General features: G+C 41.5%; 1 protein-coding gene across 5 annotated transcripts in view; it reads left to right on the forward strand.

The window, feature by feature from the left end:
* DACH2 (dachshund family transcription factor 2) overlaps positions 1 to 27,067 on the forward strand; it is a 302,374-nt gene that overhangs the window by 133,908 nt on the left and 141,399 nt on the right. For all 5 annotated transcript variants that reach the window (XM_035113841.2, XM_060270328.1, XM_035113842.2 and 2 more), the window contains exon 2: positions 17,716 to 17,831. In XM_035113841.2, coding sequence (XP_034969732.1) covers positions 17,716 to 17,831 — 116 coding nt within the window. The remainder of the gene's footprint in view (positions 1 to 17,715; positions 17,832 to 27,067) is intronic.

Consider the following 27,067-nt stretch of genomic DNA (forward strand, 5'->3'; position numbering starts at 1 on the left):
AGGGCTACAGGCTCCTCATCCCTAGAATACATATGTGATTTGCCCCTCTGCTGTCCCAACCCATCCCAGTCCCACAAACTGATTAGTATTCTGGTTTGAGCTCAGTTTTACTAACTGCATACATTTCAAAAACATCTATTTGGCAAGCACAGTGGTTATATTCTGGTCCCTGCCGATAGTAAATTGGGGTGTCTGTCTATCTATCTATCTATTTACCCTGTTTCTCTGAAAATAAGACGTAGCCATAAAATAAGCCATAGCAGGATTTTTAAGCATTCAAGGAATATAAGCCATACCCAGAAAATAAGACATAGTGATAGGTGCAGGAGGAGGGAAAAAATAAGACATCCCCTGAAAATAAGCCATAGTATGTTTTTTTTGAGAAAAAAATAAATATAAGACAGTGTCTTATTTTTGGAGAAACACAGTATCTATCTATCATCTATCTATCTATCTATCTATCTATCTATCTATCTATCTATCTATCTATCTATCATCTATCTATCTATCATCTATCTATCTATCTATAATATATCTATCTATCTATCTATCTATCATTATCATCTATCATCTCCATTTACATGTCATCATTATCATCTCCATTTACATGTCTAAAGAGTTCCTCAAGAATAGATGTTTGCCATAGACATAACTGGTATAATGCTTTTTCAGGAGGCAGGGGGTAAGCTTCCTCCTCTCTTACCTGGCTGGATGCCATGCCATAGCATCCCAGGGGGTAGGAGAGTAATAGGCTGTGGAGCTAGTCTTTATTTTAGTCTTGTGTGAAACTGGGAGCTGTAAAAGACAGAGAGGCTTAATTTTGCTCTCTGGGCTGAATCCAAAGCAATAACTTTGGGGACTCCCCTAGAAATCTAATTGGGAAGCAAGATCTGTTGGGATGTTAATGCTATGAGTCCTTCCATCTTATGTTCAGGTTGTATATACTGTACAGTATGTGTAAATGAAACCATATACCCTGAAGACACCATAGTCTTCAGTGACCTTCATTCCATGGAAACCAAATGCTGAGCAAGCACTGGCTGAAGTCTCTCACTACTTGGAGAGTGGGGTGTGCACAACAATATGCATGTGGGTATAATTTTGCTAGAGTTTCTTGGATGTTTGCAACTCAACATATTTCTAATCCAAAGATGCACATGCAAATAATTATATAAGGGAGGAGTTACTGATGATTGTTCAGGTTTCACTTGCTTCATTCAACTTTTGCTGGCGGTCAAGTATATTTATTGCCTGTGGCCGTAATACTATTGTGTTCATGTATTTCTGATGTCCATGTTTTCTGTCCACTGAAGAGCTGTAGCCACAAACAACCTCATGGAGCAGAGATTTACTTGCGTGGATTTAAATGGTCTACTGCTGCAGCTCCTAAATCCAATATAACACCCTTGAAAGTTTCAGAGGTACCTTTCCTGTGATTCATGCAGTCATGAATCGAAAGTATTATGTTTTGTTTCCATTTCTCCCACCCAATCTGCTGTTGACCCAGAATCTTCTCTGCTAGATTCATTGACAGCTGGCACTAGAGTAAGGTTATCATATATTTCTTCAATGAATCCGAGGACACTTTTCAACTTCAATGGATTTTGTATGGGGACTGATTTGTAAATCCGGGGATGTCTAGTAACCTTACACTAGAGCTCTGGCTGCTTACAGTAATGCATGTGAGTAATTCACATTCTCGTAAGGAAACTAAGGAAAGTAGCCTAATTTACAAAGGTAAAATTACTCCTTCACTCCACCCACCATCCCAGCCTCTGAGATAGGCCTTTAATCGAAACCAGCAGGGCTCTCCTTATGTTAACTAAGGTGCTGTCAGCTGATATGAATGCCAGCTACGCAATCCTGGCAACAGTAAGAAAGAAGTGGTGGTAAAGGAGTGGGGTGGCCCATCCACTGTTTAAGTGATTAGTGTTTCCATTAATGGAGAACAACAGTGCCTTTTCACACGAGAGTCACTCACACTCCTACCGGTAGTTAGTCAATTCATTCAGACCTCTCATGAAAATAGTTTTCCTAAGTTACGTTCCAGCTTTGAGAATTTGCTGAAATTATTATTTATCGAGATGATTTATGAGCTTCCTAGGCCTCCTAACTTTTCTGTGGAAGTCTTTTTCTTTGTTTTCAAACATCTCCTGGCATGCATACGTCAAAAGCAGCAGTTGCCCCCTTGGAAAAGGTCATATTTTCTGCTTGAAAATAGGCATCCAGTGTTGGATAATGACACTGCTGGATGAGCCGGTCTTTGGCGTAAAGATACTTCCTTTTAATTTCTGCGCTCAGGAACAGAAGTGCGTCGCTTGTGTTTGGCTTAGATGAAAGTGGATAGAACTAATTTTAGATTTCCAACCCCCCTCTTTGTTAGTTTTAACAACCTTTATTCTAATGGCTGGCCTGCTGAGCAGAGAATCAAAGCCCCTTCAAGGGGCAGGAAATCAATAACCAACAAGGAAAGTCTAAAGAAAATGAATGCATCCAGTGTGAGCAAGTGACAGAGGAATTACGTTGTGTTTTTTTTTTTTTTTTTGGTATAAGAAGGGCAATAATAGAATGCACATACAAATATAATAGAAACATAAAAAACAGCAGGAAGTGGGGGCGGGGGGGGGGGGAAGAGAGACTGAGGCTCAAATATACCTAACTCTTATTTATACATCAAAGCTCCTGGCACTTTTGTTTTTACATTTTAAATGGGATTTGAAGATGGGTTTCAGCCGAAATATTTGTGCCTGTAAAGTGCTTGTAAACTAGCTGGCTGTAATAGAAACATCTATTTAATGTTTCAAGGGCGTGGGGGGGGGAGAATCCTCCCCTCTCAACTTCATGGATTAGGCTTCCCACTTTTACTATATGATCATTATTATGTGTACTGCTTCGAGACTTTGGAGAAGAGGTGGTGTGGACAGGATTCAAATAATATTAATTTTATAAAGCATGTAACATTACTTAAGTATTGCACATGGTTTCAGATTGTAAACTGGAAGGCCTATCCCTGTTGAAAAAGCCCAACTCTAATGGGCAAAGAAATTAGCGGTGGACAATGAAAACATCTGGAGGAGTGCTAGTAGTGGCCACCCCCCCGAACCAAGGGCATGGCTCATGCTGGTGAAAAGTTGTGCCTTCAAGTGTACAAGTGTAGTGGGCTTTAGGTATATGGGACCCCATCCTGTTAGAAATCAGGCAGGCACCATCCCTGTTAAGTTTCACACAGCAAGATAGGACCGTAGAATTGTAGCGTTCCACAACTATATGTGCATTTTCATGTTTCTGTTTTTGACATTTTGATTTAAGTTTTAAATTTCCTAGTGTGTATGCTTTTTTTCCTTCCTGCAAGCTGCTTTGAGAAACTTGGGTAGAAATCAGGTTGTAAGTTATATTAAACAAACAAATAAATGAAGATAAATTCAAAAAGAGGAAATCAGGCAAACTCACAGGCACCATTTCTTAAAGTGACATTGCCTTCATCCTTGCATTCATACATAAAATGTTCATTTGAATTTCCAGCTTGGATAGAAACAATTTAGGAAAGGGAGGAGCCAAAAGGCTTGTATGTGTGAGGTCATAAGAAAGAACCAACAGACACATCTAGTCTTGCGTCATATTTTGAAAGTGGCCAGCCAGATGCGTTTGAGAAGCCCACAAGCAGGTTTGGGTTTGAATCCTCCTGTTCTCCTGCCAGAGGGAGAGAGAAAGAGTTTGTTTCGGGGAACAGACACACAAACACTCACACACTTACCTTCGAGCCAGTGTGGTTTAGTGGCTAGAGGAGTAGGGAGAGCTTGTTTCAAATCTCCACTCAGTCCATGAAGCTTGCTGGAAGATCTTTGGCCATATTCCATTATGTTGAGCAAGACCTAAACTGCAGCCTAATTTAGTGGGGTATTTCTCTGGTGCAAAATCAGAGGTTTTTTTTTTTGAAGTAGTCCATTTGTTGGCAGAACCCATCCCCTGGTGTCCCTGATGTAAATGCTGGAGGTGCCCATATCCCAAAGGTCTGGAGCAGACATAACCAAAATAGTGACCTCCTGATGTTGTTTCATTGCAAGTCACGGCACCAGCCAGCATGACCATTGTTCAGGGGTGATCAGAATTACAGTTCAATATGTGGATGCCTCAACATTGGCTTCTTCTGGTCTATGGGGCCTACATTTCACCCCTTCTGAGCCTGCTGAGATGCCTTTTTAGAGGGGCATAATACTTTCTGTCCCACTTCAAAGACTAGATGGAAGTAAAGCATCGAGCTATGCTTTGGCACACCCATTTTTGCCCAACTTCAGTCAGAGGCAATTAGGAGGAGAGCCATGTGTTTCCAAGACATTTAATAGCACATTCCTATAGTGCTTTCAAACATATTTTAAAATGCCTTTCCCTCATAAATAATTTACTTCAGTTTTTTTTTTGAAAGGTTAGCACTTGCTATAAAGGACGCATCTGGCTGTAAGGGTGGTTTTATGGTGAGACATTAGATAAGGAAAAATATGTTTGAATATTGGACATTGGGGTATTTCTCCACATTATGGCTATGTCTTTTTTTTTAAAGTTCTGTTGAATCTACCAGGGCAGAAAAATGGAGCTATGACTCAGAGGCATGATAAGCCAACAAATGGTTAACTTTTTTTATAGCAGTTTTGAATTCTCAACAAAACTAAAAAGGTTTAACATATCAAAAGGGAGAAGACCTGTGTAATAAGGTACATCAAATGAATTCTGTACTTACAGGAGTAGTACGACGCTAGTTATCTGATTGGCTTGGGGATATTTAATATTTAAAATATTAAGAGTGCAATTCTATGCATGTCATACATTCAATGGGTCTCACACTCTAAAGTAAGTGTGTTTAGGACTGCAATCTAAGCTTAGTTTCAAAAGAAGGAGATCCTGGAAAACAAATTGTCCTATCAATTTTGTATGATGTCACATCAGGAGCTCTCTGGGGCAATTTTAAATAGCTTCACCAAACTTCTCCAATGCTCATTGGAGCGTCGGAAAAGGGGAGCCCAGGCCAGACAGCAGCAGAAACGGCCTCAGTTGAGGCAACTCTGATCACTGAGGAGGATCTTGTATTCCACAGCAGGGCCACAAATACCAAGTTGCAGAGGTGGTTGGTGCCAAGAGCCAAGGACAGGAGGGACCACTATGTCTGGTTTCTGTCATTTCTTCCTCCCTGCTGAGTTCTACAAGGGGAAGCACTGGACTAAAGAGAAGGAAAATGACTGCCAGTGGCTTTACCTGGCCTGCCTGTAAGTAAGAAGGTGGGCAGGAAGTGGCAGGCTATGACCAGACTGAGGTGGTTCAGGCAGTGCCAGTTGCTAATGGCGCCTTAAAAACAGGGCTTGGAAGTTCGTTTGTATGCAGGGGTGGCAAGTCAATCTCTTTCCACAGGTGCTGCCGCTTGTAGGCTTTGGCTGCTGACTCCTTCTCCCCCTTCGGTCCACCCTCTGTCCTTTTTCCAGCTTAGTTTGGTTACTCAGCTCTGCTGCATTCTCAGGCTGAGGCCTGACCACCACCCCTATGTTTTTCTCTCATACACCATCTTAGTCTTGTGGATCCTGTTGACATGGATGAGGACCAAGGGGCTGCTGGTACTTGAGATGGCTGAGGTTATATAGGAAAGTGGTCATCTTTGTTTGTTTGCTTGCTTAGGGTATGGGGAGTGAATTATTTACAGTGGTGCCTCGCTAGACGAATTTAATTCGTTCCACGGGTCTTTTCTTATAACGAAAAATTCGTCTAGCGAATCCCATAGGAATGCATCGAATTTTTTTTTGATTTTTTTTTTGCCCATAGGAACGCATTAATTGAATTTCATTCCTATGGGAAACCGTGATTCGCTAGACGAATTTTTCATAAAACGGATTCGTCTAGCGAGGCAACCTCCGCTCGAAAAATCCTTTCGTTAAGCGGAAATTTCGTTAAGCAGGGCATTCGTTAAGCGAGGCACCACTGTATATGAATCTGTGAAGAAATGAAAATAATATGCCTGGCAAAAGGTTTAAATTAAATGAAGAACAAGCAGGACTGCAGTTGAAGTATTCATTATTGTTACTGAGTATTCTGTTTATAGTTATTTATTTGTAATATTTATTCTAGCGAAGTAACAGTGCAATGCATTTAATAATTTCATATTAGGTGCCCTTTTGAGAATTAATCTTTTAATGCTGTTTCTTCAGATGCTTGTGACAATGTAAACTGTGCATGGTTTGTATGAACTATTAAAAATTAATGAAGGAAAAATTAAAAATAAAGAAAAAAGATTAATATAGCACTTAATAATAAAAAAGCCTTTAAGCAGTTTACATAAAATTATATAAAATATTCATACAGATGTAATCAACAGACCTAAAAGAAAACAAGTAGATTTAAGAAAACTTACACAATATACATAAAACAAACCATTTAAAAAACTAATGTACATAATAAAATTACATGTATAAATTGGTTTTCCTAAACCAGAAATGTTTTTAGCTGGAATCAGAAGCACCACAACCAAGGCAACAGCCTCTTATTAATAGACAGGGAGTGTCAGAGAATGCCACACAATCAGTTGAGAATAAATCAGAACCTGATAGTGATAATAGAATCCTAACTCTTACTGCCATTCTCAAGCCTCCACCCAGGGCCGGCTCAACATGAGGCAAAGTGATGTAACTGCCACAGGTGGAATTTGCTAGAGGCACCTGTAACAGCTCCCTGGCTATTTCTTCTGAACTCACTGGCACAAGACAGAGCTGTGTGCGCCTTGTGGCCTGCCCTACATGCTCATAACAGACACGTTGCCCTCAAGTGTGGTTGGCATAAGGCATAAGGCTACCAGATTTTTCCAATGAATCTGAGGACACTTTTCAACTTCAGTAGGAATGATAGGATTTTTTCAGGGGACTGATTTGTAAATCCGGGGACTGTCCCCGGGAAACGGGGACATCTGGTAAACTTAGGTTGGCAACACTATCACGTTACCTGAAATAAGATTAAACTGTGCGTCAAGTCAGACACTTTGCTCTTCGCTTCAAGCAGCAGAGCTCTTAGGGGGGTCTTACTCCATCTTTCCCCGTGACTTGCCTCTTAGAAAATCTTGTTAGCTCTGACATTTTGCCAAAGTGTTTATACCATAGTTCCTAAGTACTCATTGTTGATGCCCTTCTCATTTCTTAGGAGGAGAGGAGGTGTATTTATGAAGGAAATGGGAATGAGACCACTGTGGGGTTGTCATCTGTAGAGATCAGCGGTGGGGAACCTCGGGACTGTGGATTACGTTCTAGGCATTTCTTGTCTGGTCCTTGGAATACACCTTAATGGTTTTCCTTCACCCCTACACACACGTTTTCACCTGGCTGGAATGTGTCCCTATGTTCTGATAATGCTTCTTGCTTGTCTAGATGGAGGAGAGAGGTATGTGCTGGTAGAAGCTAGCCTACTGGACACAGGTAAAAATTATATTTGCTGCTCCGCCCACTTTTTCCTTTGGCTGCACTTGCCATCAGCGCGTGGACCCCTAAAGGACTCATTCCAGATAAGCAAAAGCACTTGAGAAAGGCTTGGATCAGGGCCAGTGAGAGGTGTAGCTTGCAGAGAGGGCATGATCTAGGGAGAGACCTGAGGAAAGGCATGGCACTGAATCTCTCTACTCCTGAGCTGCATCAGCTGCCTTTAGGCCTGTGGATCCTAGTTTGCCATTACAGTGGAACCTTGGTTCCCCGAATGGCTTGGTTGCCAAACAAATCGGCTCCCGAACGCTGCAAACCTGGAAGAAAGTTTTATGGTTTGCAAATGTTTTTCGGAAGTCAAACGTCCAACATGGCTTCCGCTTGAGTGCAGGAAGCTCCTGCTACCAATCGAAAGCCGTGCCTTGGTTTTCGAATGATTTTGAGAGTCGAACGGACTCCCGGAACGGGTTAAGTTCGAGAACCAAGGTACCACTCTATATGTGCAAACACACAAACCAGCTTGTGGATGAAGAGTCTGTTGCCCCAACCGCACTATACATTTAAAACACTGTGATACCACTTCAAACTGTCATGCCCCCCCAAGTCTCCTGGGAACTGTAGTTTGTTAAGGGTGCTGAGAGTTTATAGGAGTTCCCTGCTCCCTTCACAGAGCTGCAATTCACTATCTATTTTCCCATTGAGCTCTGGGAATTGTAGCTGGCAGGAGTCTCCTAACAACTCACAGCACCCTTAGCTAACTACAGTGCCCAGGATTCTTTGAGGGAAGCCATGTCGGTTTAAAACTGTATGATACTCCTTTAAATGCGCAGTGCAGATTGGGCCTGTATTTGTGTGTACGCACACCTGCTCCCTGCTACCCAAAGAAGATTGTAAGATTGATGATTGTGCAAACTGGCTCCAAAGCTGTGGGTGAAACCTCAGTGGTATGCAGCTAAGCACCATGTCATTATACCATTGGTCATCCCTCAACAGTAATTCACTTTAGTCTGTTAAAGTCAAGAGGAGACAGCGGCCTGGCGTTCCCACAAGATGTGGTAAGGAGAGAGTCCGAGCATTAGCGTGAAGCCCTATTTTATGAGGGTTGCTATGGTGACCAGGTTCTAGTTATCTGCTTAAACAACTTCATGTATGATTAATGTTAATTACTCATTTTGCATGGTTGACTCCCCGCCCCCACCCCGCTGCTGAATTGGCCTGCTGTTGCCTTTGATCTGGTTAGTAATACAATGTGGTTCAATAGTTAGACAAGTGATCAGTTTGCCAATGCTGAGAGGAGACAGAATCGGGTTGCAGAGAGGTCATAGTTTCTTTATCTTCCTAAACACTCAGAAGGTCACATAGAGTTTAACTGCATTTGGTAGGGTGGAAATGTGTGCGGTAAGGCCCAAGTGAAGAGAATAATGTTCTGAGGTCAAAATGCAGATAAAGAACTTGTAGAATGAGGAGTAATGTGCGTGTGTATGTTCGTGTGTACTCCTTTTGCAGGGATAAAGCTCCAAAGAATATTTCAAATGCTCATCGCGTCACATCCTTTCCCTTGCATTCCATTTGGATATACTTATGAACCAATCCTATTGAAACTGACCTCCAATGGTACTACATTTGAACTGTAGATCTCTCTGTTCTTTGAGCCCTGCCTCTCAGATTGAGCTGTCATCATTCATGTAAACAGGAATTTCTGGATTTTCAAATTTGAGAATCAATGAAAAGTAATTTTTTTAAAAAAATAATTTTTATTAAATTTTCACTTTAAACAAAAAACAATAAATTCCAACATATATCAATCAATCTCATTCCCCTCCGCTCTGCCGAGCTTATGACTTCCTTCCCTCCCGCCATCCGGTTTTCCCTTTTCCAGTCTATATCTCACAGTTTCGTCTTATTAAATCAAGTCCACGTCGTAGGATTTATTTCAATCCCGCTAGTGTCTTCAAGCTTCTACAGTTATTATTAATATAGTCAATGAATTTACTGCAGTCTCTTTGGAATTTTAATTCGTCCTGGTTTCGGACTCTGCAGGTCAGTTTTGCCAGTTCTGCATAATCCATCATCTTTGTCTGCTACTCCTCCTGTATTTTCCACTTTTGGGCTAATAATATTCTCGCCGCAGTTGTTACATACATAAATAATATTTGATCTACCTTTGCTATTTCCTCTCCCATCAAGCCCAGCAAAAAAGCTTTCGGCTTTTTGGGAAAGGTATATTTAAACATCTTTTTCAACTCATTGTAAATCAATTCCCAAAATGCTTTAACCTTGGCACATGACCACCACATATGGTAACAGTCTCCATCCTTATCTTTACATTTCCAACATGTTCTCTTGCTCATCCCATACATTTGAGCCAACTTGACCGGTGTTAGGTACCACCTATACATCATTTTCATTATGCTTTCTTTCAAGGTAAGACATGCTGTGAATTTTAAACTTTCATTCCATAATCTTAACCGTGCATCATACTCGATATTGTGCTCAAAATCCATTGCCCATTTTATCATAACTTCTTTCGTCAATTCATCCTTTGTAAACCATTCCAATAAAAAGTTGTACATTTTAGATAATAATTTACTTCTTCATTCCAACACTTTGATTCGAAATCTAGATTTTTTTATCTTCAAATCCTACTTTCTTGTCACACAAAAACACATCATTTACTTGATGATATTGCAACCAACCTGTAAAGACATCTTCAATTTGGTCATACGGCTTTAATTTACAACCCCTATCAGTTTTCATTAAGATCTCTTCATAAGTGGCCCATCTCCCTTCCATATTCAACTTCTTTACCGTTAGTACTTCCACAGGTGATATCCACTGATTCCACTATGGTGTTTTCCTTTTCAACAGATTTTTATTCCTTTCCCAAACTTTTTATAAATATCGTCTTATCACATGGTTTGTAAAACCTCTATGCACCTTAACTTTGTCATACCAAAGATAAGAGGGCCAACCAAATCTGTTGTCATATCCTTCCAAATTTAATAAGTCTGTATTTTCCAATATAATCCACCCTTTCAACCCATAGAGACAGATGCCTCATAATAGAGTTTCAAGTCTGGCACAGAGAATCCACCTCTTTCTTTCTTATCTATCAACAGTTTAAATTTCATCCTTGGATTTCCCCCCTGCCAGATAAATCTTGAAAGTACCTTTTGCCACTCTTTGAATTGTCCTGTTCCCTTAATTATTGGAATTGTTTGGAATAAAAATAACATCTTAGGTAATATATTCATTTTTATCACTCATATTCTACCCCAAAATGACAACTTTAATCTATTCCGTATTTCTAAATCCCTCTTAATCTCCTTCCACACCAGTTGGTAATTATCATTAAATAAATTGATATTTTTTACTGTGAGCCAAATTCCCAAATATTTTGTTTTCTTTACCACCATAATTCTTGACCCTTGTTGCAATTCTTCTATGTCAGCTTTAGTCATATTTTAAACCACCATTTTAGTCTTAATTTTATTCGATTTAAATCCTGCTACCGTAATTGCCCAAATCAATGAAAAGTAATTCATGAGAGTAAATACTTTCCTGCTTGGGTCAAAGAAATTGAGTCAATGGAAAAGTATTTGAATACTTTATGGACTTTGCTGCTGTAAATTGATAGGTCACATCTACAATATTCATTTAAATCATATTTTCACCAGTTTAGCAAACATGGCTTCCCTCAAGGAATCATGGGAACTGTAGTTTCACCCTCACAGAGCTACAGTTCCTAGCATCCTTAACAAATCACAGTTCCTAGGGGAGTCATATGGCCATGTCGCTTAAATATGACTTAAATGTGTAGTGTGAGTAATGCATGAACAGGGCTTCTCTCTGAGATGTATTTCCCTCCCCAGCTGTAAAATGGAGATGGTCATTGTGGGTTTTCTTATAGAGTTTACGGACAATCTCTCTGTTAATTAATGAGAAACACTTTGAATGTTTGGGAGGTGGGGTGGGGAAGTGCTGTATAAGCAATTGTTGTAAAGCAGCACACGCCTGGCTCTTAAGGAATTACCTTTATACCCTGCAAATGCCTGAAAGAGAGAGAGAGAGAAGAAGCTCAATCAATACCCTGGTTGAGATGAATGAATTTTATATAAGCTAATGGAAACCCCACTGGAAGTTGTCTTAGAGGATTTTTGCTTAAGTGCGTTGTGGATTTGACTGTGTCAGATGTGCGAGAATTTGCCGAACGAAACATTCATAGGAAACTGCCTTATGTTGAATCAGACCACTGGTTACTCTATCTCACTATTGTCTACACTGACTGGTAGCAGCTTTCCTGGGTTTCAGGTCAGGGTCTCTCCCAGCCCAACCTGGAGGTGCTGGGAATTGAAGCTGGGACCTTCTGCATGTAAAACAGAAGCTCAACACTGGGCTACGACCCTTCCCCTTATAAAAGGTTCCTGCGATCAACAAGTAATTTACTAATCAGAGTCCCCAGGACAGAGGATAGGGTGGAAATCTGCCCAAATCAGTAGAGATTGCCAAATTGCCTGGCATTAATTCATAAGTAGCAGGTGTCAAAAATGAGGTAGCTACCAGTATTTTTTAAAAAAACTTAACGGAAAATATATTGGCTCCCTCATTTATCACCTTTTGTAGCAAACATACTTTGGAATGTGTCATATCTCATTGACACTCAGAGATTCAATGCTTTCCCTTCTCATCTAGATAACTGCCAAGCCCACAAAGTTTATAGGGAGGCTGCTGAGTTAATGTTGCTGGGTGATAATCCACTTCAGTTTCAGAAACATGAAGTACTGCTGAGATATATTTCCAGTTGGTTTATTCTCAGCACTCAGGGGGATAGGATACTATTTCAGTTTCTCTAATGAAGGCCAGAAAATGAAAGGCAGAGCATCAGGTTAAATTATGCCTAAATGAAGGGCTAGACCCCCAGAGGAAATCAAGCTTCTGCGGGACAGTATCCCACCATTAATCCTACAAAATGCTACATCTAATGTTAATTCTTTAAAGCTAAACTGTCGAAAGATCTGCAGATCCACCCAGTGCTTTAAACAGTGATCATTTCAGCATTAACATTTCATGCTCATAGGGAGTTGTTGCTACACAAGCAGTTGCATTGGTGCAATTTAATAGTATGCATTATGCACAATGCAAGTGGTTGGCCTGGCAGGACGTGAGCCTTGATGTGTTTTGTATATACTATCCCTTTAATACCCCTTTCCCTTTGTGGTCATTGGCAGTATGTTGCCATTGGGATGCAATCCTCTACAGTACCTAATAATGACAACTTCATTGCTGAAGCTCTCTCCCACTAAGGTAGGTATATGATGTTGCCTCAGCACATGACTGAAGCTGTGTCCTGCTGAGGTAGAAAGATGTTGTTCCAGCAGGGAGCTGAAGTCAACTGAAACATTGTGGGCTAATGAGACCTGTACTGTGACTGTGGCTCCACCGCCCTAAAGGAGCTGGTTGGGTTTTCAAAAGGCAGTCTGTTGATTTATTTGAAGGTGGAGACATGGAAGGTACTGCAGGAGACTCCTTCTCTGAGTCTGAGGGTGGTGGTAGAAGTGCGTCCTCTTGTTGGGAGGGACCTGGATATGGTACTGGCAGTTCTCCCCCTATGAAAGTGACCTGAACTTCATCTGAGTCCTCTGCCATGCCCTGCAAGGTCCCAAGGTCAGCAGTCATGACACCAACAGGCCCTGGGGAGCCACTTTGGGGAGGCACTGGTAGTCAGAAGCGAGAGTTTTGGGCCAGTGGTCAGACTCAGTACATGACAATATCACATGCTTCATGAAGTCAGAACTAACTTCCCTCCCCAATGTTTGATTTCAAAAGGATTTAAGACATTCAACTTTATTTATCTAGATGGGCTTTGAGTGGCTTTGTATTTTAATGGACATATGGTTCATAGGTTCATTACGCCAGCAATTTTGTTTTGTGTTGTGTAAAAGAAAGGATATGCACACATACATCACATATATAAGAGAATGCATGATGTGGAAAGCTCTTCAAGTTGCATTATCGCCCTCCCCCGCTTTTTTTTTACAAGGAATTGATGGTGTGAATTGGGCCCTCTTATAATTCTTTTGGTTTGGTTCAGACACAGTTAACCCAGTTAATTTCTGTTGCACCAGGAATGAGTTGTGTGCTCCCTCTCCCTGTTGTATCGCTTGTACACCTTAATTTAATACTTCCTGATTTGCTAATCCACAGTTTCTCATGATGTGCAAATCAGCTGCGGTTGAAGCATACTCTGTGAATTAGGATACCAAATTATAGTTTGATTCTGGCCTGGTTTGTAGGGAATGCTAAATCTTGATTTGGATGTCACAGGAAACTGTGAATTAAAAAACTAAAAAGATGACTCACAAGAGAGGGGAGAAGGGAGAGCATGGACACATGACTTATCCAAAGTCCAACAAATCATTACTTCTGAACTTGACCCCATATGGAGGGGGACTTACTCTGTTATCACAGTTGAAGTGGGTTTATGATCTGACCCATTGTCTTTCAGCCTACACCTCCCTCCCAAGAAAGAAAAAAAGATGAAATATTATATTATATTGCTGAGCATAAATAATCTAGTAATTAAGCAAAACACACACACACACAAGCAACCTTAATAATCACTAGCAAGCAATCACCATTCAATTAAAGAATAATTACATGGCTATTTGTACCCTGCAAAACAAGGCATTACTAAAATCAGTAACACAATCAATATTTTCACTGCAACAGGATGTGGTAGTGATGGACCTTTCAACCTGTGCTGATTAAATTGCCATCAGATTGTTTCCTAGTTAAATCCCCACATGTTTATTTGTCTTGATTAATATGTAAATTTACATCTGATTCTAGTAACTTTAAAAGTAGAGCCTTGGCCTCCATCAGGAAAGCTATGTTTTCAGCCATTTGCATACAAACTGCTTCTAAAAGTTTGTCTTTTAAGTTTGCAAAACATCAATTTTAGACTATCACATGACAGTCTACTCTCGTATCATTTTGGCCAGATTGGACTTCCAGTGAAGTTCACTTCCCCTCCTGTAAGGTATATGCATACATGGCTCAATTTCACACTAAACCATGGTTTGTGAAGCCATATTTTTAGAACCTAAAACCATACTATTGGCTTCCAAATGTACTGGCAAGACACAGTTTTGACGTGCTTGTGAAGTTTCTGTTTCTTTTTTTTCCCCTGTGCTGCCCGGCATGCCATAATATAGAGCTGCTTACTCATTTCAATCTTCTCTGGGGTTCATGTGGTTTCTGCAGAGTTGGAGCTACTATGGTTTGTCAATTAACCCACTGCATAAAACCATGCACTCCTTCCAAGCTTGGTTTCCAGTTTTGTTTCACAGGTCAATTGTAAGACATGCTTCAGGTCAATATCTTCTTTAGCCATGACTTGCACTGATGGTTGAAGTGAGCTCCTGTAAATCCAGAAGGGTAGGAACTGTTACTGCCACCTTTTCTCCCCCACTCATAGTGCTTAACTGTTTGCTCCCTGTCACAGGGAGAAGTGGATGGTAGAACATAGATGTCATATACAGCAGTGTGCAAAGGGTGCCGTAATGGGGTAAAACCTGCCTTCCTCAAGAGATGCTGGAGTTACGTGGAAAGGGGGCTATTTGTTCTTACAGGATCCTCATAGTTAGTTAAGACTATTGCAAGGAGAAGACCAGTGGAAAACCTGTGGCCCCCCAGAAGTGGTTGAACTCTAGAGACAAGATCAATAGTCACCGGTGATGGGAGCTCTGGCTCAACACAACCTGGCTCAAGTTTCTTTCTGCCACTCCATTTGTTCCATTGTGGTGATACCCAGCTTATCACTTCCTCATGACCCAATACTTAAGGTGCTTAGTTGATGGCTGTGTGTAAAACTGCACACTTAGTAAGTATGATGTTGCAGTGATGTGAAAAACAAGTGATATTGTCATTCGGTTGCTGCTGCACAAGAGCAGGTCTCCAAAGCCGAGGACTGTTGTGCAATAAAATGTATTGATCTATACAGCACAGTTTTTTTATTGTGTTTTGCTGCATTGTATTGCATAGGACTCCCCAGAGTATATTTTTAAAATGCACTGACTATGGGACTTAAAAAATTAATCTAGATAAAAAGGACAAGGTTTATAGGCCTAAAGTAGTAAACTCAAGAATGATTTTAGGATGTGATATGTGTGTGTGTATCTGAAGTCTAGACAGATGTATAATAAAACAAATATGCACTCTTTGTGGAAGTATGAATACAGTAATGGCACCTCTGTGCAATAGTACCAGAGATTTCTAACATTTAACCACTTGAGTGTGTCTCCTTTTGATAAAGAGCTTTGCTACTGCAAGCTTGATGGAGTGAAATTTAACTTTCGTTTCTTTGCGAACAAGGGAAATCATTTTTGAGAGAAATGGTTCTTGCTATGAACCTCTCATTCATTGTTGCTGGTTGGCTGTATAACACAAAGTTTGTCAAAAAGCTTCTTTACTCATCTAGATGGAATGGAGTTCTCTCTACGAAATAAGAGGAGGGGGAATGTCCAATTCGTGTTCTGTTTAGTGAGTACTAAAGGCTCCAGGTGCTTTTGCACACGAATATTTCACTCACTGGGAAGTTGAAATGTGGGCTTTGTAGTTTTATATATGATTTAACAATTAGGCTGCAATCCTATTCACACTTATCTGGGATTTAGTTCCATTGCACTCAGTGAAGCTTCTAGGTGTACATGCATAAGCTCTTAATAATTCTGCCAGATGCATATTTGGCTCACAGTTGATCTGCAGGAAAGCTTGGGTTCTAAGTGTCTGCCTGTTTGGGTGGCAGGTCTAATTGGAAATCTAGCTTGATGACCCAAGTCTTCTTGTTTTGTATCACTTGCCCTGCATATCACAATTAGTGGCCAGGTTACAGTGTTTGTGTCCCATTTATTTGTGCCTCTGGGACGCAACCAGTGTTCTGTGTCTGGCAGCACGAGGACCGTTGGACTAGTGGGTGGCAGAAATTAAAGGCTGCACAACAAAGGAATCCAGTGCAACAGCTGTGCTAGCAGAAGCTTTTTTTGCAAGAGACGATTCTTGTTATGCAATCCATCGTGCAACCACCATTAGTAATGAACTTGCCTTTCCCCTTGTGCAAGAAGTATACTGCTAAGTGACTTCAACTTAGTGCTACATTGGATACAGCCCCTTCCCTTGTTGTTATATGCTTGGGTTGGATTACGTTTCTCATCCTGAGAGCCGTATTCCCTCATGGGGAACCATTTAGGGGAAGTGCACCAGAGGTAGGCCAGGGCTAGAGGCAAAAGTGGGCAAATTGATGCACGTGCTAAAGTAAGAGCTTTCTACACATAGGCCCTTCCGTCCAGGCATCAACATTATCTTCATAGTTCAAGAACACACTCAGGCTAGGCAACAGCAGACGAGGGTGCAAAGCAAGGCTGGTGAGGTGTGTGACATGGTGAGAAGGGTGGGGAGGGGTTGTGACCCAGGGAGAGTCTCAAAAGCCAGATACAGAGACCTGGAGGTCCTGAGGTTCTCCACTTCTGTTATACACAATATATTATATTTGTTTAAACCAGGCACCCCCAAACTGTGGCCCTCCAGATGTTTTGGCCTACAACTCCCATGATCCCTAGCTAACAGGACCAGTGGTCGGGGAAGATGGGAATTGTAGTCCAAAACATCTGAAGAGCCGAAGTTTGGGGATGCCTGGTTTAAACCTTGTACTTCAGTTGAGAAGTCCCATTGCTTGTAAAACAGGAATGCTTGAAGTGGGTTGGTCTGTTAGGGGTGGGGATTCCTGGAGTGTATTCAGATCTGCTGTCCTCCCCTATTTTAAAGACATTATAGGGGATAGTGCAGCATAAGCATGTGGTCTATTCATGGACAAGAAGCACCAGGTCCTAACCTTTTGTTTCTGTGAGTAGGAGAGAGAGAGAGAGAGAGAGAGAGAGAGAGAGAGCTGTCCAGAGGGGCGGGGCAACTCAGTCAGATGTGTGGGGTGTAAATAGTAAAATTATTATTATTATGGAATAGAATTTCCCTGTTTTCATTGCAGAAATGTTGGAGGATATGTCAAAGTTCAGAAAAGCAGATCGCCCCCAACACTTGTTTAAGGGCCACTGGCAGAATGGGTTACCGAAAGAGTTAAGGCTGAAGGAGCTGGTTTTGAATACAGCCAAGGCCCTCTATGCTATTCAGGACCTTAAAAAATCAATGCAGAGTGCATTACTATGCAAATCCTTTTGACAAAAGAGCTCTGAAAAGTTCATTTTCACTTTTGTTTCAACAGTTCACGACCAGGAAGACCCCCCAAGCGCTCTCTGGGGGTTGCAATACAAGAGAACACGCGCCTACTGCCCCACGGAGTACCAGGCATCTTATCACCAGGACTTATCTCCCCAACAGGTAATAAAATCCATTGGATGATCAGCTCTGTCTCTCCGTACTGCACAGCGGTTGAAATAAACTAATATTGATCTAACTGCCTTGTCCTTCAGGGCTTTTCAAGCTTTACCAGAGGTTACGCTATTGGATTTTTTGAGCATTCATGAAAAACCCCGTGTGGTGTTGCTGTGCTGACTAAAACCTAATGGATTTGCGATTTAGTTCTTCATTAATCGTAATTTCCTTAAAGGGAAAGTGCCATTAGATACTTGGCTATGTGATACAGGCGGAGGCAGGGTGGGATGTTGCTCTCCTAAGGGCCTCATAGGCTGGATGAATACCTTCTCTTAAGTGTAGTGGGGTGGGAAAAATTATTCTTTCTCCTGCCCTGTCGAAGCCACACGGAAGCCAACCGCCCAGTGCTGGATTACCAAATAGGCAGAGTAGGCACCGGCCTATGGGGCCTTTTAAATAATACTGGTTTGGTCTTGAAAGAAAATTACAACCAAGCTTTCTTAGTTCAAAGGCTATCCCACTAGAGTGTGTGCATGAGAAACCTCCAGAAACGAAGCTTTCTATGCGTTGGTGTGTCGCACGTTCCTGCCAACTCCAGATTCTAATAGAATATTTGTGAGTACAGTGGTAACTCAGTTTATGAACACAATTGGTTCCAGAAGTCTGTTCATAAACTGAAGCGTTCATAAACTGAAGAGAACTTTCCCATGAAAAGTAATAGAAAGTGGATTAATCTGTTCCAGACGGGTCCGCGGAGTACTTAAACTGAAGCGTTCATAAACTGAAGCGAACTTTCCCATGGAAAGTAATGGAAAGTGGATTAATCTGTTCCAGACGGGTCTGCGGAGTACTCAACCTGAAGCGTACTTAACCCGAAGCATGGGTGTAATTGGTTCCGGAAGTCTGTTCATAAACTGAAGCGTTCATAAACTGAAGTGAACTTTCCCATTGAAAGCAATGGAAAGTGGATTAATCTGTTCCAGACAGTCTGCGGAGTACTTAAACTGAAGTGTTCATAAACTGAAGCAAACTTTCCCATGGAAAGTAGATTAATCCGTTCCAGACGGGTCCACGGAGTACTCAACCTGAAGCATACTTAACCCGAAGCATAGGTGTAATTGGTTCCGGAAGTCTGTTCATAAACTGAAGCGTTCATAAACTGAAGCAAATTTTCCCATTGAAGGTAATGGAAAGTGAATTAATCCGTTCCACATGGGTTCGTAAACTGAAATTCGTAAACCGAGGTGTTCGTAAACTGAGGTTCCACTGTACTAGGAGATAATTTGCAAGGGGGGAGGGGAGAAAGATTTCGACTGCCTAGGGGCCTCCACAGGGTTTAATCTGGTGCTGCAACCATGATCAAAGAGGACCTTCATGCATGGTGATAGCTGTGGGTAGCACTAGTAATGTTTCCTGTGGCAGACCATGCAAGATGTAGAAATCATACACATGTGCACATAATGCCTTTGAACATCTGGGTAGGCAGTGCTAGGAGGGCTATCACAGAGGTGGGTAACAGGATCCAGCCATGGGCTAAGTTTGACCCATTTTCGACAATGACAGGCGACCCATTTTTGCTGTCCTGGTTTGAAATCAAACTATGTTGGCAAGCACATTGCCTGGAAAGCCCCGACAAACAGCTGAACATTCGATTGGGTCTTGCAGTGTGCTGTGCCTGCAGTGCTTCACAAGGCCTGACAACCAGCTGATTATTGGTGGGGCATGATGCACAGGGCACTGTAAGATCCAGTGATCAGATGACATCAGGTAGGGGACAGGTGAGCAGGGCTTAGCCAAAATGCCCTTCCATTAGCTGGCTGCTAATTAATTAGGTCCTTAGTCTGGGGGTTCAACCACCACTGGGTATCATGTACAAGAGGGCAAAGACTTGTTCTCTGTTGCCCCAGGGAATGCCTGCATCTACAGGATGGTAGATTTCACTTGAATATTACGAGATACCTCAGCCCCCATTATGCACTATGTGTTTAAAACAGCATCATACCACTTCAAGCATTTGTGACTTCCCCACAAAGAATCCTAAGAACTGTTGTTTGCTACAAGTGCTGAGAATTGTCAGGAGTTCCCTATTCCCGTCAGAGAGCTACAATTCCCAGAGGGATTTTTTTTTAAGGAAACTGTAGCTCTGTGAGAGAAACATCAGTGTAGCTCAGCGATTTCCCACAGCTGTAATGTACGGTGTTGTTTGAAGACAAAGCAAAGCGAAGGACCTAATACCACAGTGTATACCAGTGCCATTATTGTGACTCAGATAAAATGTCGTGCAATGTTGTGAACATGCTTTTTGGGCAAAACCCTTCTTCAGACTTTGAGTTTTGTACAAATGCATATTCATCTCAACTTTTACTGGAAGTTACCGTGTGGTCAAACTCTTCCTGAGTAGTGTAGATTGATGGTTGAAGATCTCAGTTTTTTTGTCTGCAGGGAGTTGTGGCATGTTTGTGTACCATTCCAACATACAACAACCCTCCCCCCAATGTAGTATGAAGTCGTATAGTCCAGGATCTTGTGATGATTGATATGTTTGGACTTAAGTAAAGCTTGAAAGAGAAATGGGATACCACCATTTTGCCCTGCTTAGATATCCCACCCCTGCTGGCTAGCGCCTGCGGATAGAATGCTGAACTATTGGAAGAACTGGACTGACTCAGTTTGAACATTCTCCTTGGTTTGACCATTCTCCATTGGCAGATGTGAAGGAAATGTAAAATCACTTCCAATATGCGTTTATTAAAAGGGCAGAAAACGGGACTGGTTGTCAAAGATATTTCACAGCTGCCATGTAATGACTGAGTTAAATTACCCCATGGCTGGCGGCTAATTAAAGGTGCAGGACACACACACACACACACACACACACACACACAGAGAGAGAGAGAGAGAGAGAGAGAGAGAGAGAGAGAGAGAGAGAGAGAGAGAGAGAGAGAGCGCTATGGGAAACACTAGTGTTAATGCTGTTAATGCAACAAATGCGTGAAACAGGGCATTGTATGTATGCTCACCTTTAAACATCTAAGTGTACGCATCAGGGAGACAGGATTTGGTCAGTATTCCCATGCTACCTGCCCCAAAGTGGAGACGATTAAAAGCAGCAGCTTCATGTGGCAGGCAAGACACATACAGTACCATCTTAGCCATCTATGATACAAAATGTGAAGCAAACTGTACTCCTTTAAAACGACAGTTTCATCCACTGTCTCTGTGAAGACTTGTTCTCGGTGACAAAAATTCTGCTGCGAATTACTTTGATGTTTGTGGCTAATAAATTAATATGATTAAGTTAATGAGCAGCACAAATGTTGCCAAACTCCACAAAGTCCATCTTTTGATTCCTGCTCTCTACATTTGCAGTCCTGCCTTTCCCCCTGTGGTGAGAGGATCGTTGCTTCCTACGCACTGTCACTGTGATAAATGGCAGATCCCACAGTACCCTGTGTTCCATCTGGTGTGCCCTCAAACTAATCCAAAATGAGAAGTATTTTATACAGATCGCACGCTCATGAGTGATGCCTTGCAGGGATCGTAGGAAGATCTGATTATTTTTAGTTTTAAACTTTCCTCTGATAACAAAGTCGTTCAAGAATAGTATCTAGGTCTGCAAGCTGTAATAGTTAAATTGATCAACTGAAGCTAAATTGGAGTGGGCAGATTTTTGATCTGTGGGGCTGCGAGTTAAGGGAATTCACAAGGTATGTTGATTGTGCTACAGCACCTGAAAATACTGCCTTTCTCCCAAATTTTTAAGTATCTCTTTTCTCACAAGACTTCTGTCTCTTTCTCTCTCACACCCTCTCCTGCCCACCCTTCCTTAAACATCTTGTTCCTTTCTTTAAACATTGAGCCTGTGGATTTGGTCTTTTAAACATATTTATTGCAAAACTCCTAATCCTTGAGGTGATCGTTGCTGCTGTTTTTACTTTTAATGCAATTACTGAATAGCTAGTCATAGTCGTTGCTGCTGCTGCTACCAGGTATTACTTAAGACCCCATGTCATCCATGATGTTACCTGCATGGTGGTAGGTAGCGGAGAAGCTGATTGCATAAGCTGAAACCGATCCCACAACACATCACAAACTGGCACTGCATGCTTCATTTGGAACTACAACTGCAGAGTCAAGGTCACCCGAAATCAAGCAGCTTTATCCCCAAAGTATATAGCCACTTGGACACAGCTCCATAGGCTGCTTCCCTACAGTGGGAGGCTGTAACCTCCAGACCATCTAAAATAACTCTGCTGGCTGACGACTAGAGGATGCAATGCAAGCTGTGAAATGATCATTTTTTGCACCCCACATTGCCTCATGGTAGGCATGAATATGTACACTAACCAGTGTTTGGTTGGCTTCCGAGCAAGGCATGTACAAGTTGTGCTAGAGTCTCTGTCCAGCTTTTTTCATAGCCTGAAGCTCCCCAGAATACAGTGTTGGAGAGGATGCTTTGGAATCATGTCAACTGCTTAGCAAAACCAGGGCTTTGACAGGTATCAGCTTTCTCTGCAGTAAAATCCTCCAGTCAGAGAAATATTTAAAGGACAAAGAAAAACAGTAATGTTCCCCATAGCTTCTGTATCCCAGAGCAACCACTGCCTCAAAAACTTAAAGACTTGGTTGACACTTGACATTAGATTTATGGGGACTGATGCACTTAAGACAGGGTGATATTAAAATTCATTTTGAAAGCATGACAATTGTAATAGTAGTGTTCCACATTATGGAAGGAGATGTGGAAGTTATAGGTTGCTCATTTTTTTATTTATTGTATTTCCAAGGCAGTAACACTCCTGCTAGTTTGTGGTCTGTTATTGCATTGGGATGTGGGCTTAAGGATTGCCTTGGTATCTAGACTAGAAGATAAAAGAGAGTCATGTTTTATCATAAAAAATCTTAAGTGGTAATGGCAGCTCTTAGAATAACTTGACTGATAGTGAAACCCCCCTTTAGTTCATACAATTGAGAGGAACAAAGTTGGCGTTTATTTGCTTTTGACATAAGAAAAGCAAGCCATCATGCTTTTTAAGATGTACAGAATCCCAAATTAGATAAATATTTGCTTTACAGCATAGCATTTAATGTTATGTTTGCCATAATTTGCTGCTATTTTGACAGGCCACAAATAAGAAGTTAGTCTAACACTCCATAAAAATGCAATAAATTAGATACTACTTCCCCAGGAAATAATTATTCCACGTATTTATGAATTGTGCAGGGATCTGCAGTTTGTATCAGAGCTATTCATTTTCTCAGTCAGACTTAAGTAACCAAAAGATGGAGGTGGTAATGGTGGGTTTTTTTGGATGGGTGGTGGGGTTTGCATCATCCAGATTTTTGTGCATACAGTGGTACCTCTAGTTACGAACTTAATTTGTTCTGGAGGTCCGTTCCTAACCTGAAACTGTTCTTAACTAGAGGCGTGCTTTCACTAATGGGGCCTCTTGCTGCCGCTGCGCCACTGGCACACGATTTCCATTCTCATCCTGGGGCAAAGTTCTCAACTCGAGGTAACTCTTCCAGGGTAGTGGAGTTTGTAACCTGAAGTGTTTGTAACCTGAGGTGTTTGTAACTTGAGGTACCATTGTATTAGAAATGACCCTGAAATCTTGTTCATGGGATAGGATTTTAGAGACCCCAGAGCAAGAATTGGAGGCCATTTTCAGTCCAAGGTCCACATTCTCTTCTAGGTAACCTTCTGGGGGCCAAATGCCTGTGGTGGGTGGAGTCAGAGGAAAAATTGGACAGAGCAAATAACAGCAAAGTAACCTTTCTACAGTAGGCTAGTTTCTAGAGGCACTCACATGCCCTTCTCTATCCTTCATCCAGGCAAGCAAGAAGGATTATCAGAATTCATGAACGCATACTAGCTAGGCAAAAACATTCAAGGGAAGGTGCGAAGGAGGGCATTGGGAGATGTGCTCTGGGGAGATGGGGTGTGACTGGGAAAGCTTGTTTGGCCTGAGAGCCAGATAGAGAGACCTAAGATTTCCCATACCTGGCTAGATTCCTAATCTACTCGTAGGCTCCCTTCGTAATTCTACATTTCCATGTTATAGCCACTTTTGCCTTCTTTGAACACATCTCTTCATATGAAGTGGAGGTTGGCCCATATGGGGAAATGGGGCACTGTCCCAACAACATCAGCCTCCCTCAACCAGTGCCAATCCCCTCCTGCCTGCCTTCTTATTTGTAACGAGTCTATTGGCTGACTGTCTGTCAGAGTCCTCCCCCTTAGTCTCTGTGCCTTGCAAGGCAGAAGGGCAGCACTGGGCACAAAAATAAGATGCAGGTTGTAATATGTGCCTGTTAATACCAGTCACATAAATAAAAGCTGTTATCAAAATATTATATTGCAAACAGGGTTTTAAAAATTATAATGAATTAACAATAATGAAAATACAGCTCGGAGAAACAGACCAGGAAAGAGAGAACTACTTCTTCTGAAAGAACTAGACGATACCCTTTCTGGAATTCTTTAGCATGTTGAAAGAGTATTTTTTGCACTGACTTATTAAATTAGGCAAGGTCACCTTTTCATTTTATTAACAGATTAGGTTTGGACTTTGATTCTAAAAAAATATGGCTAAATCGTTCAGGAACCTATGTCAAATAGAAAATAGGCTGAAACAATGTTGAATCAATTTAAGGTGGCTTAAACCTTCGGTGTTGTTGTTTTTACCAGAGGATGATTTGTTAAAGCATGGAGACAGTGCTTTAATTTGTGATGATGTAATTCAAGGCTTGATTAGGTGGGCTTTTCAGATAAAGATGGAAAACAGAAAAATAGTTCTGAGTTAGCCTCTTTTCTCATACTGACTACTACCCTCAAAAGCAGAGAGTGGTATACACCAATAATAAGCCAAGTATGGATGCCTATGAAGCCAAAATGTCACCATTTTGTATCATCAGGGAGGTATCATCAGGTTTGGAGGAACCCCAAGGTTTGTAGTAGGGAAGCCCAGACAGCCCAGTGAGGACCAAAGGTGCTCAGTTGCTATAAAATGCTGAAGACCTGTTGGTAGTCATTGGCTACCTTTGGCAGTGTTAAATCTATGCCCCATTGCTCATTATTTTCATGGTTAAATAGTTTCATTGAATAATAATAATAATAATAATAATAATAATAATAATAATAGTTTATTATTTATACCCTGCCCATCTGGCTGGGTTTCCCCAGCCACTCTGGGCGGCTCACAACAGAATTAATGATAACGATAATAATAAAGGTGATAAAACATCAGACATTAAAAACATCCCTAAATAACCTGCCTTTCTTCCACTGTGCAGTTCACATGATAGCACACCTAGTTTCAGGTTGTGCTTGTGTAACTATTTTTGATATGATTCTTAATGTTCTTTTATATGCCAGTGGTTATTACTGTCTCCAAAGGGACTCACGGCTAAGGCAGTGACAGAGACAAGTAATATAAACACATAAACCATTAGCTGTTTTGTCTAAATAAAAGGTTCTTCTTACATTACTAAAATCATTATCACATAGTGACATATGAGCACCACCAAATGCTCAGCTGTAGCTAAACAATTTGACTCTTAAATTGGGTCTTGTTGGGTCTAGCTCTGTCTTCTCCACCTCAGCCTCTTCAAATAAGTGCCAGAATGGTAATTGCTGGTTCTTATAAAAACAAAACAAAACAACACAACCACCACCACCCATAAACAAATATTAAGGAGGCAGAGTACTTGCAGAGTCACCCATTCTATCCAGCCTTATTTCCCATCCTTCTCACCAGATCTCTTGTACAAGTTGAAGGGATCTGTTCTGAGCTACTAGTCTTACTAAATGGGCAACTTCTCTCTCTTGTCACCATTTCCCTTATTTTTATGAAATAATCTTTAGAATATTATTGAGAAGTGGTGTGTTGGAGCAAGCAACTAAGCTAGACGAGGAAGGGCCATAGTTTAGTAGCTAGAGTGCCTGTCTTGCATGCAGGAAGTCACTAGTATCCCCAGGAAGGGTTGGGAGAGACTCCAATCCTGACTCATATCCTGGAGAGCTACTGCCAGCCAGTGTAGACAGTACTGAACTAGATGGGCCAATGGTCTGACTTGGGCTACAACAGTGATCAATCCCCTCTAGTTCAGTTCCTCTAGACTGTGACCATCTAAACCAACCTTAAGAGAGCAAAATGCAGTAACTGTGTTCCAGGGAGAAGGTTCATATAGTAGTAAAGAAGCTGTTTCTAATATGCGGGAATGGGCTGTGTTCCACTATCATTTACATCTCAATAGTTCTGCACACATATGCAGCAAAGGTTCCTTTTTTGCAATGCATCGCACACCCTCGGTGCTCAGCCGAGTGCAATTGACTTGGCCTTGGCAATCATGGAGCAGGTGACTCGATTATGCTGAAATCAGGCAGAAAATGTCCTCTTCTGGCTACTCAAGTGAATCAGTCAAATTATCAAGTGGCAAAACCAATCTTAGGCCTTGGGCCATTGGATCTGCCACTTCCTATAAGTCAAGCCTGCATTTTAGTGTGAAATTGTTTTCTTTCTTTTCTTTAAAAACAAAACACTTTCATTTATTATGCTTATTTCAGCTAATCTGTTTAGCAAATATGAATTCATCACCCCCCAGGAGTCACTTCAGATGTACAATCTTCTCTGGAAGCTGTACTGAAATATCAGAGGGCCTGTCGCTGCCAATTTAGTGAGTGTCCAACCTAGGGATGACCTAAATAGGGAGAACAGAATTTCAGTGGTTTGTGTTGGATTTGGTTCGTTTTAGGACTTTATTTTATATTGCCCTTTGTAAAAGGCTAAAAAATGGAGAGAGGAGATAAGGGGTGAAAATGGTATAATTCCGAGAGGGGGTATACAACAACTCATATTTTATTTATACACAGCTCAATTCTAACAACGCCTACTCGTAAGTAAGTCCGATTGAATTCAGTGAGGCTTACTCCCAGGTAAGTGGGGTTAGGATCTCCAGCCTTGTTTAGTTGTTGGCATCTATATAGTGCTTTCTAGTCAGTGAATTCAAGGCAGCTTGCCATTTAAATTAATGGCCTGCTATGCGGGTGGCGCTGTGGGTTAAACCACAGAACCTAGGGCTTGCCGATCAGAAGGTCGGCAGTTCGAATCCCTGCGACAGAGTGAGCTCCCGTTGCTCGGTCCCTGCTCCTGCCAACCTAGCAGTTCGAAAGCACATCAAAGTGCAAATGGATAAATAGGTACTGCTCCGGCGGGAAGGTAAACAGCGTTTCCGTGTGT

This window comes from Zootoca vivipara, chromosome Z (assembly GCF_963506605.1).
Source record: "Zootoca vivipara chromosome Z, rZooViv1.1, whole genome shotgun sequence".
NCBI classification, from domain to species: domain Eukaryota; kingdom Metazoa; phylum Chordata; class Lepidosauria; order Squamata; family Lacertidae; genus Zootoca; species Zootoca vivipara.